Raw genomic sequence first — 12,067 nt, 5'->3', positions numbered from 1 at the left:
TTTTTTACATATGCATCGATCGTGGCCTGGTAAGCTGCTGCTTTCTCTTGATCGTTTACCAGACGCCTCTCGGTGCCATGTAGTCTCTTTGTAGCCATCACCTTGCTGTCAAGAAACGGCGTGTCGTCATCAGTCTTCCAGAGGAGGCCAGTCTCGTAGCGGTTGCCGGTTAACTTGGTGGTTGTTGACTCTAGAAGCTCTTGCGCTCGACGGTCTTCTTTCGACTGTGACACTGACCTTTCATACTTGGCTCCGAAGGATTCAGTTGTCCACCAGTCCTTCAGCATGTTGTCCAGTTCCTCGTCAGCAGCGGAGCCTTTCTGGATGAACATCGCTCTTCTAGTTCGTCCATGTTTTCCAGGGTGCAGGTCGGACACAGCGCCAGTCAGGGCCCAACCAAAAGCAGTACGTACAGCTATCGGTTGGCCTGGTTGACCCACCCGGACCTCTTGCTGGATGACTGCCTTGCTGACGTTAGCTCCGAGCAACAGTTCCACCTGTCCATGGGAGCACTGAGGAATGTCCAAGTCCTTGATGTGACGCCACTTCTCACGCTGCTTCTTGCAGACGTTCGGCATGGAGATGTCGAGAGATGGAACAGACCACGCCTCAGGCACGATGATTCTTCGAGTTTCCCTAGGGGCCACAGAGCTCAGCTCTAGCTTCACTCTAGTTGATGCTTGAGGTTTTCCAGTTCCTTCAACTGTCTGAAGACACAGCTGTTCGTCTTGTCCTGTGATTCCCAGTTGGTTCAGCACAGCTTCACTGCAGAAGGAAGATTCTGACCCTGAATCGAGAAGAGCATAGGTGTCCCGGTGAGTTCCTGCCTTCTTTCCATGAATTCGAACTGGAACGATTTGTAGAAGAGTTCCGCCCGTCTTTCCGATGGAGGTAGATGCAGCCACCACACGTACCTCTTCTCCTTCTGCCGCTGAAGTTGTTTCATTGGCAAGCCGACTGGCTACGGCTCCCGAGCGGTCGGTGAGGGGCGTGGTTCGTTTGGCATGTATCAGCTGATTATGGCGTCTCTGGCACCCATTTACACCACAGAGCTTGGTGTTGTGACATTCTCTGGCGAGATGTCCCCTTTGCAGACACCAGAGGCACAGTCCCTTGTCGAATATTAGGTCGATTCTTCTTTCGACGTCCAGATTTTTGAACTCACGACACTGGTGCACTCTGTGCTCACCACCGCACTTCGGACACGACGCATTCCCACCTGGTTTCTGTGCCGTTGATGGAGAGGCTGGTGACGAAGTTGCGGTAGCATGCGCTGCTCGCTTAGTCGTCTGGTCTCTGGTTCTCCCTCGCCTGTCACTCGGCGTTTCAGCGGTTTGGCAGAGCGATGCAATTTGGACCTGCTTCAGCAGCCAAACGTCCAGGTCGATGAGTGATGGATGTCTTGGGTGGAGTTCGAGCACATGTTTACCCCATTCACGCCGTAGATATTCTGGAAGTTTGACCACCGTTCTTCGGAGATTCTCTGTGCTGTACAGGTCCGCCTCATATCCTTGGGCCTGCATGAGCGTGACCGCGCAGTGCAGGGCGGAATGGAAGGACTCCAACGATCGAACACTGTTCTTCTGAGGAGGTTCAGCCGAGAACACTTTCTCGAGATGTACCTTAATCACATCCGTGCTTCGGCCGAAACGATCTTGTAGAGTTTTGAGGGCTTGTTGGTAGAGGTTGCCGTCAAATAACATGCCAGCGATGGCTTCTTGCGCTTGTCCCATCACTGACGCTTGCAGATGAGCCATTCTTTCTGCGTCGCTGAGCGATGGCTGGTCGTGCACGAGCGCTCGGAACAGTCCGACCCAGCGCGGCCACTCAGACGGCTTGCCTGAGAAGGTCGGCAGCTGGAGACGGGGGATGCTCTTAGTGAACGCGGATGTCGTAGGAGCCGGACGTGGTGCAGCTGTCGGTCGCAGCTGATCTATCCATGACGTCTGGCTTGTGGACATACCGGGACTGGGCGCCATTCGTGGAGGTTCTAGTTGCGGAGGTTCTTCTCTGATTTCGGTTAGAGGTTCTAGAGGTTCTCTGGGTGTAATGGAGATTGGCTCGGAGAAACGAAGTTGTGATCTGGAGCAGTTCGGCCTTTGAGAAACGCTTTTCTCGGTGATTGGTTCTCCCAGATTTTCATCCACAAAATCGTCTCGCCTGTCTGCATTGAGCTCGTCTTCCATTTCTTCCCTCAGGTCCGCCTCCAGTCGGGCAGCTTCAGCTTCATCTCTGGCTTTCTGAAGGTCTCTCTCGTAGTGCAGTTCTTGTTCTTGTTGCCTTATCTTTTGTTCTTGTTGCCTTATCCTTTGTTCTTGTTCGCGCAGCTCTTGCTCTCGTGTCCTTTCTCGCTCCAGCTGGCGCACACGCAACTCCTTCAGTTTGGATGATATCCTGGCTTCAGCTGATGCATGAGAGGCCGCCGAGCTGCCACTAACCTGTGACCTTGCTCGGCGAGCGACGCTACGGGTCATGCGTGACACTGAGCGTCCCAAGCCGTCTTCAGGTTGCCCTCCTCCATCCTCGCTGAAGTCAGTCTGTCTCGTAGAGGTCAGCTGTAGTTCGTCTGTGGTGCTTTTCATGAAAGTCTCGATTTTCTCCTCGATTCTCTCTTTCTCCGTACGAACTTCGCTTAAGTACTGAGCCTCATTTTCTTTTTCTTCCTCACTCTGCGTGTATCCAGAGATACATTCGTGAACGGCCATCAACGCTTGGAAAGCGCTGTCCATTTCTCTGCGGATATTTCCAAACTGGACGCGTGAGGCTCTATCTGTCACGAGAGCTTCAGCGCGCCGGAAAATCCTTGTGAGAGCCGCCCGATGACGACCTCTCACCTGTCTGAGGTGCCGCCACTCCCCGTTGGAGCATTGGCCTTCTCGTGGTTCTTCTCGGGCTGTAGTCACTGCAGCTTGTCCTTGACCTGCAGCGGCTGGTTCAGCTGGTACTTCTTCCATGTCAGCGGTTTCTTCTTTGTCACTTTCACCCATTCGCTCTAGAGACGGGCTTGCTTCTCCACTTGCCATAGCTCTGGCTATCCGGCCCGGAGGACCAGCAAATGTCGCCGACAAACTGTCGTTCGGAGTTCTTTTCTGGTTGGATGTGGACTGTATTTTATTCGGTGAGTTTGTGCGACATTCGTAGCCCGCCCGCCTGCTATGTGAGCTCCTGGGTTTTTGATGTTCGGCGATTTACAGTTGTAGATAGACACTGGCGGTCCCAGGGGGGGGGGGCCACGGGGGCCATGGCCCCCCCTTTGGTGCTGAAAGGTGGGGCCATACTATCTTTTGGCCCCACCTTTCAGATCGAACAAAAGTCCTAGAAAAGCTTTTCGTATGTTTCATTTTCTTTCTTGCGCCATCAAAGGACGTAAATTTCACTCATGAGGGCTCAGTTTCGCATTCTGTCAATTTGGTGGTCAGCGTCGCTGGCACCGGATCACGAGTATGGCCGGATCTTATATGGAATATCAGCGTGGGTTTACTTGAGGCTCTCGTAGGCCCAGCAATGGCTGGCATGAGACCCTCTTCGGCAGTGGTGGGTGGGCCCTGCTAAAGGAGATTGGCTCTAAGACACTAAAGTAAGACCTCATGGGTTGGTGCTGTGCACCTCAGAAGCCCGGTGGTGACGCCGTATGCCGGCTTGGGATTAGCGTGGGAACTCCGGGGCCTGCATAGAGTTTGCATGAGCTAGTATGTAATCTCAGAGGCATGTGTGTAATGTGTACACAGTGGCGGTCGCGGGGGGGGGAGGGGGCATCAGGGCCATGCCCCCCCCCCCCCAAGGTCAATAAAGGGGGCCATCATATCATTTGCTCCCCCCCTCAAACAACCAATGGGCCCCCATATAGGTGTATGGGGCCCTGGCAATTATTCGATCGTCACGAAGCTAAAAAAAAACCACGCCCAGCTATTAATATAGCTCCCACACCGGTCTTTTAGCGTCCTACACTGACCTCTGAGGGAACTTCAGTGGCGGTCAAGTGCCCACGTTGACCGCTAAGAGCCTACATCAACCTCTGAGACCCCACATCTGGCCTATGAGGGCCCCTAACAGGCCTCAGGGGTCCCAACCGGCGTCTGAGGGTCTCACACCGGTCTCTGGTGGCCTTATTTCTGTCTGTGGTGTCCCAAGACGAACCTTAAGGTGCCAATGAGGGCCCCGCACTGGCTGCTGAAGACCCGATGCCGGCCTCTAAGGGCCTGCATTGGCATTTGAGGAGGGCCCATCTTGGCCTTTGAGGGCCCTCTGCTGGCCTCTGGGGTCCAACGACGGCTCATGCCGGTCTTTTAGGGCCCCACGCTGACCTCTGAGGGCCCATGTTGGCCTGTAATAACCCACATTAGCCTCTGAGAGCCCAACTCGGTCACTGATTGTCTCAAACTACTGGCCTTTGTAGTTTGCAGGCCCTGTACTGGTCTCTGAGGGCCCTAAACTGGCCTCTACGTGAAAGCATATATGGGTGGGTTTCTGAAGATCAGAGGGCTCACGCAGTCTCCGGCACAGCCTTACGTTGGTCCTGATCGAGATTACTTTGCGTCCTGATGGTCCGGCGCAGATTCTCTCATATTTCGACGTCGGGACCCCATGAGCCGGTGTGGGTCCTGGGGCTGGCAGAGACTGATGGAGTCCTTAGGGCTCAGGGCCAGTCTTTTTAGCAGTAAGACTAGGCAGGTTGAGTGAGCCCCAATAGAGCCGCTGCGAAGCCCCGCAGGAGTCGCGCGCGGCCCTCAGATGCCAATTTTGAAAGCTCGGAACCTATGGGGGGTCTCCAGAGGTCGGTCGGTGTACCTACTCTCTCCCGCCGCCACACAACTAGGTATGTTACCTATATGAGTAAATGTCATAGTCTGAAAATGCTCTCTGGGTTTCACATGCTTGTTCAAAGCAAGAGGTATCTGTACTTTTCCGAATTGTTTTATAGTGGTAAGGTCATGAATCCGCGTGCCTGACCTTCCAGTATACCTATGCTACACCGATCCGTCGTCATGGTGCAGTGGGCCGACCGGTGGAAGCACCGTGGGACGGGAAATGGAACTGGTGATTTTGCCTTAAATTGAGCTTAAAAATTTCACGCAAGAATCAGATGGATGAAGCATAAGTAATGCCAACTGCGCGGCACCTCGTGGACGTAAAAAATTAGCCGATCACCCCCCCCCCCCTCCCGGTGACGGATAAATGTTATGTCCCGCGAGTGTGACTTTGGCCCCCCCTTTTGCTAGCGGCTGCGACCGCCAGTGTAGATAGACGTGAAGATTTCCCGTAGAGGATTTATTGAAGTATACGCGAAGCAAGAAGCGGAAGCAGTTGTGAAGAAAACCGGTAGATGAAACACGCAGACACGGAGCACCATTCACATTCACTGTACAAATCTGAAGCACTGACACTGCCCCGCCGGGCGCGGCTGCGCGCAGGAGAGTCGGTCTGCGCGCGTGCTTCTGTACTCTGTCCCCGCTCAGCCGGGCGAGGCGTCGAGCGGGGCAGATCAGTCCGTGCGCACAGCGCGACGGTCGAAGTGAGACTCTGCCGGGGTCGTACGTGACCCACATTTTATACGCAATGCTTAAGACGTGTGCAAAACGAGTGCGAACTTGCACTGTAGCGGGGAGGTGGCTGAAGGCGCCAGCTTGGCGGCCTACGTGCCTTAAAACGACGTGTCTTTAATTTATATCTCGGTCTCGGTGGCGGCCGCGGCGCTGCTGCGTCTCGGCAGCGTCGGCGGCACGCGTACCGACCACCGGCCGCGTCTGCTCGCGGCCCCGCCCTGCACAATGCCTCACAACTCATCCTGAGTCTGGACGGGGTGACGGCGGTGCGGCGGCGGGACGGCTGCAGCGAGCGGCGGCGGCGCCGCGGTGTCACGGCGACCGGCCGGCTATCACGGCGGCACAGCGGTAGCGCGGGTTGGACCGAACACTTTCGTCGGTGACACGTTTATTTTTTTAAACGTTTATTTTTTAATAGTTTCCGAGAAAACGCACGTGAAATTTCGCTAAATCGATTTAGACGTGTAATGGAAACGTGGTGAATGTCAGTCATTGGGGTACGATCGATTATCTCTCGGAAATTTGCCGTGTTTGAAGCTAGAACCCGGGTTTTATATACAAACGTCAAACGCGCTCTACCGTTTCCGGGAGCTCCTATCAGATTCGCACTGGGCTCTCCTCACCTTTGCGCGCTTCTTCTCCCCTCCCCTCCCTCCACTTCTCCCTGTCACGTGATGTCACCGTGCCGACACGTGAGTGTTCGTGACTGCTCCCTGTCGGCGGCTGAAGGCTGCGTGACGAGCCTGTCTTCTCAGTCCGTGCAACGAACTGCTTAGCGCCGAGTGGGTGGCGGCAGCGCGTGTAGCTGGCCAACAAGTGTGTCGAATAAGAGCGTTTCAGGTGGTCTGTTTGTGGCGGCTTGAGGCGTATTCACGTGATTGGCCAAGGCTCACTAGGAGGCTGATGTTTTCGCACTAAGTGGATGCAGGGCCCAGAAAAGACTGCTGTTTTCTCTTCCCAATGCTGTGATTCAATGCAGCTTCACTGCGAGCGCGTGTGTGGCCACGTATGGAGGCTCTCTCACCCAGCCGTGACAGCCGATCATGTCACAACAATAATCGGGAAACGTGTAATCCGCACAGGTATTTGACAATCTGCTGAAAGGCTCGCTGGGAAACCTTTAAGGCTTTGGGTGGTAATCTCTGGCTCATACACGGATTCAAGCTGTGTGGACAGCGCTTTAGGGGGTATCACGGGCTGGTCGCTGTACCAACAGGCAACTCGAGGCGGACCGAAAAGATAGGTGTGTCAGGGCACTAGCACAACCACTAGACTATGGTGATGAGTGTAAGTGTTCAGTCTTCCACGGTGTATGAACAGTCACCGTCAGGGGGTTCACTAGATGCTCCTTTTCTCAAAGCAGCCAGAGGCGAGATGTCGTTGCATGTGCACAGGTCGACCACGTGGTCGCCGAGCTCTGTGTTGATGAATCAGTGTTCACGGAGTTTGTCGCGCTCATACAAATGCAACCATGACTCCTTCCGGGACTAAAACACTGCGGTGGATACTGGATATGCTGATTCATTGCGCGAGTTGAGAACGAAAACCGCCCATCTCCTCACACTGGTAGTGCCTGATCACAGTGCGTCCTTGCTTGGCGAAAATTTTGTCAAATTTTCGAGCGATTCAAGTGTCTTGTGGTTGCTGCTTCGTGCGATTCCATCTGTCTTTCTGACTGGCGTTGAAACATGTCCCCCCCCCCCCTGTGAAGAGAGTTGTCCAGAGGGTCCAGAGAGTCGCACCTGGTATCTAAGCAAGGGTGCGTACTGCGTTATCACCCATTTGTGGGCGTACCGACGGGCGACGAGAAGTAACAAAGTCAAACCTGGCGTTGGGTTGCGACCTTTAGCGTTGTGTGTGCCCAGTCGGTCAATTCATGGTCATATCTGAGCTTACGTTTCGACTTATGTCACAATACTATTTTACACTCAATACTATACTCGGTGGCTAGGGTTCTCACTCTAGCTTGCACCCATGAAATAACAAATAGGCATACCGTCTTTAGAGTTTTACGCAAGTGTCTGCCCCCTTTGCCCTTTTTTGTGCATCGAAGGTCCGGGTATGGTGTTGAAATGGCATGGGCTCTTGGTATCCCAAAATGTACTCTATCCGTTCCCTTTGTGGCAGATGAAGTGCTCATGTGGAATGGCCGATGATTGAAAAGGTTGGATGGCAGCAATAATCATGGCTCGTGGCGCTAATGCGGGCCAGTTGTGGTTCAGTCATTTTTTTGCTCGGCGTCTTTATGCGCAAAACATCACTAAGTAGGCCGATCCATTACCTTATGTGTGGGTAATTATGCGATCATCATTGTTAGGCGTAGCTCTTGGCATGCTACCCCAGGACTGAGTGCTGTCATTCATAAGCCCTTTCTTTCCATGCGAGTTGTTCATTGTGCAGGTGGGAATAGCTCGTTCCAGTATTCTCATCGTTTCCCGGCTTTGCCTGCCTAATTGTTGTGCCTCGGGACTGACCACAATGAACAGTCTTTGCATTGCTTTCATTTTCAATTGCGTCCTGTGCCCTTCTGTGAAAAGTGACACTCTGGGACTCCCGGAGACCAACAATGAAAGCAAACGAGCCAGCCGGTAGCGATCATCTTTTTTTTTTAAATGGTGGGATTCCTGATATGGTGTGTAATGCTACGAAAGAAATTGTCTTGCAATAATTGAATCGTCCGATATTTTATTGGTCCATTTTGCCTCGTGTTTTCTGGTTTGAAAAATATTTTAACTGGTCGGTGGTGGTGTTGAACATTGGTTTGTTTCAGATCAAACTGCCGTTAGTGTTGGTCTGTTACGTTTACGGAATGGTGGACTTTGATATAGCACCGATCACTGGGTTCGACGAACTCTTACGTAACTTTTTGTCGTGCGTTGACTGTATTCTTTTTTAAGAACCCCAATCCTGATTTCCGTGTTATTGGACCACTGGCTGCCGCTGGCGAGGCTGCGCTGTTTCTGATTCGGCCGTCCCGTCGCTGGTTTATCCGTCCTGTCCCCGACTCGACCGTCCTGCCGTTGGTTTGTCCGTCCCGTAGCCCGTCCGCCTGTCTCACGGTATGTCCGGTGGACCGCCGGCGGTGTGTCTGGTTGACTCTCCGGCTCCGGCCGCCTTCAATCGATGGCCGCGCGCCGGCAGTGACCCAGTTGGGCCCACTGAGCTGAGCTGGAACCGGCGCACAGTGTGGCCGAATACCAGTTTAGCGCGAATTTAATCCCAGCGCCGCTCGGATCCACTGAAAATGGTTATCTGGTTCCAAAACTGACATTTTCCCCTCGCCGGACCTATTGGTTTTCAAAATACGCGCCGGCCGAAAGGGGGGGGGGTACGACCCCCGTCGCTGTTTCGCCCCTGATGAAGCTAGAGCCTCGCGGAAAAAAACGAGCGTGTGTGCCGTTAGGAGACGCAGCAACTGGTATCCGATTTTAAGGTCTCAGGTTAACCTGTGACCTCTGAGGTCAGGTCAAGTGGCCCAAGGCACGGATTCGTTTTTTATTAATAACTTCGCGAAAAAATGCCGCAGAGCCGCAATTTTGGCATCATCGTGTTCGCCTCGCTCAGGTGCGTCGAATGGTATACTTTTTGTTCGGCTAAAGTCAACTTAAGGTGTTGACCTCGGGTCAAGGTCAGGTTAGAGCCTCCCAGATCACGAAGTTGGTCGAAGGAGGTCATGTTGCATATCATTCGATTCGGCAGGTCTTCCTGAGTCCATTGGTGGCTTTTCCGACTCGCTAGCTCAATTTGATCGGGAGTTATTGACGAAAAACTCTTATTACCCTAGTGACGTCATAAATGACGTCACGTAAGGCCAATAATGCAAAAGTGAAGCATCGGACCTTGCAAGGAGTGCGTGAAATCACGATTCCGTGTGCTTGAGATAGTTAATTAGGCTGGAGCCTGTCCGGCCGCGCCGCCCCCGACCTTGGTCAGGTCACGCCGGGCGGCCGACTAGACATGTTCAAAGCTGAATTGACGGCAAATAGGCAAAAAGTGGCAGCTGAAACTTGCTCGCTTATGTTCAGAAATGTGCGGAGAGTTCAGCCATGCCCTATTCGTCATATCCATTTTTATCCATTTTGATATTTTCCAACTTCTTTATGAAATACTATCGTGAGAACGATACACATGCAGGGCTCCTGTTCTAACTCATTAAACTCAGAAACCATTCATTAAAAGCCTACCATGATAGCAGAAACAGCTTCATCATGAATTGTGCTATACGGTGATATGCTATTTTCTCATATATCTTCTCGAAGCTTTCGTAAAATTTACATTGAAAACTGGACATATTTCTCAGTACCATAGCCCGATTTCAGGAACCGGAGCGTGGGTCTACTTTCGGCAGGGATATAAGTCCTCAAATGATAAAGTGGCTTAAAAATAAGGTTCTATCCGATAACTTTGGACAATTTCCTACCCATTGATAGGTATAAATAACAGTTTATCGAAAGTCGGATTTTTGATTAAATTCGCGCTAATCTGGTATTCGGCAAGACCGTGCGGCGGCGGCGTCCGTTACGGCGTGTGACGTCACCGGCCAGACAGCTGACGCGCCGGCCGCCATGGTCGGCGGTGGCGATCGCTGGAGCCCGGGGAGGCTCGCGGGCCGGGCCGGCCGGCGGGCCGTCTGTGGCCGCCGGTTTTCCGTGTGGCCGCCGGAGCGAGCCGCCCTGGCCGGATACGGGCGTGGTCGCGCCTCGTGCCGGTGCCGCGGGGCGCCCACCGGCCACCAGACGCGACATATGGCCACCCTGTCATGGCGCCTTGTCAGATCGTTCGGTCGGCTGACAGCGCTCGGTATCCGGATACCTGACAGTTCCTTCTGTCACGTGGGCGGCCGGTCGGGGAGGGGAAGGGTGGCACTGTCAGAACTTTGTATTGTCACTCACAGGGGCTGCGGCAGCACCGGCTTTCAAAATGTGCCGCGGGGTGCGTGCTACGTGATTGCACCCAATGCCTCTGCCCCCACTCGGACCCGCCCTGACCCTGTGCTGAGTATCGTTTCACTCTACCCCACCGTGACCCGTCCGGCCCTCTGCTGAGTATCGGTAGGTCATCACCACTGAGCGAGCAGTGCTCTGACGCCCTCCCCTCCCGCTCTGTTTCAGCCATCATCGTCGGCCGGTACAGCGACCCCGTCACCGGCGGAGAGGCCGCCAAAGTTGTGGAAAACCTAGGCGATTACTTGACGGGCGTCGGCTATTAAATGGTGAGTGGAGCTTCGTTGGCCGGCCGGCCGGCGCGGTCCGTTTGCCGGTCGGGCACCGGACCTCGACCTCGCTGACCTTCAGCTCAGCTGATTGCCAGGGCCGGCGGCAGGGAGCCGGCCTACACATGGACTGATCGAGGATGTCGACGTGCCGGTTAGGCTAGACTGGATTAGACTTGCTCTCGTTTCGTACTCAGAACGTGCTATCGAGATGGTATCTGTTGAATGTAGTGTGTGATGGAATGGCGATGTGTTTTGCTCGGTGGATTTGATTATCTATCGGTCTGTCATTGCGCGTTCGGCTATGCGCCGTGTCGCAATGTCCGGCCGCGTGTGACGGGCCGTGGGCTGACGCGCGCGCCGGCCTGTCTGTGACGCGGCACGTCCGGCTGTCTGTTACAGGACGCTGCGTGATGTGGCTGAGCCTGCCGTGACGGCGCGAGCAGCCGGGGGCAGCCGGCGCCGCCCCCGCGCCTCTCCTCTCTATCTCTCTATCTCGGCCGGCACGCGCACAACGGGCCGTCACATTCCAGGTCTGCGGGCGAGCTGTGACGGCGCGCGGCCGCCGTGCGTCACCCGGCGCGCCGCGCGCCCGGCCGCCCCCCTTCCAGCGCCGCCCAGCCGCTCCGCTCCCCAAACACACAACGTACACACATACACACACGCCCAGTTTTGTAATATTGTTTTGTAAGTGCGCGCGCGTGCTGCCGGGCGCGCGCGCGCGGCGTGGGGCGGTCGGCTCTCCTCCGTTGTTCATCAGTCCAGTCTTGGCGATGCTAAATTCTTTCCAGGCGCCGGCGCGCCAGTGCAAGTGGGCGCGCGGGCGGGCCGACTGTGCGTGCGCGCGCGCGCGCGAGTGAGAGAGCGAGCGAGTGTGGCCGCTGGGCGTGACTGGGTGGGCGGCACTGCGAGTGAGCGCGCGGGCAGTGCCGCCGCCGGGCCGGACGGATGGACGGAACGACCTGCAAGGTCAATCGGAAGGAACTCTGATAAAACGCGTGATCCAGCGAGGCGACAAAGTCAGCTTAACTATACTTAAGTGATGTTAAAACGAGATAATTATCCGATCTGAATCAGTCAGGCTTCCTCTTCTGTGAATAACCGTGTGGTGTGATTTTACTTGCAGTCAACGGAGTTCGTTTAAATTTGTATCAAAAATCGTTTCTTCCAACAGGGTTCTTGCTTCTATATTCCGGTTCTGGAATATATATCGCTTGCCTAGTTTTGTATCCTCGTTAAGCAATGTATTCTGGGTCCCGTTATGTTTTTGTACTAAGCGATTGAAGGCCCCCAAATAAATTTATTCGAAAGA

The 12,067-nt window shown here is 54.3% G+C and overlaps 1 protein-coding gene across 2 annotated transcripts in view; it reads left to right on the top strand.

The window, feature by feature from the left end:
* LOC122385433 (profilin-like) overlaps positions 1-12,067 on the top strand; it is a 24,408-nt gene extending 12,341 nt beyond the window's left edge. For both annotated transcript variants that reach the window (XM_043373703.1, XM_043373704.1), the window contains 2 exons: positions 10,655-10,755; positions 11,158-12,067. In XM_043373703.1, coding sequence (XP_043229638.1) covers positions 10,655-10,752 — 98 coding nt within the window. In that variant the 3' untranslated portion in view covers positions 10,753-10,755; positions 11,158-12,067. The remainder of the gene's footprint in view (positions 1-10,654; positions 10,756-11,157) is intronic.

This window comes from Amphibalanus amphitrite, unplaced genomic scaffold (genome assembly GCF_019059575.1).
Source record: "Amphibalanus amphitrite isolate SeventyFive unplaced genomic scaffold, NRLGWU_Aamphi_draft 000219F_arrow, whole genome shotgun sequence".
Lineage (NCBI taxonomy): Eukaryota > Metazoa > Arthropoda > Thecostraca > Balanomorpha > Balanidae > Amphibalanus > Amphibalanus amphitrite.
The sequence above is the reverse complement of the archived record's forward strand: the minus strand, read 5'-3'. Positions and strand labels throughout refer to the sequence as shown.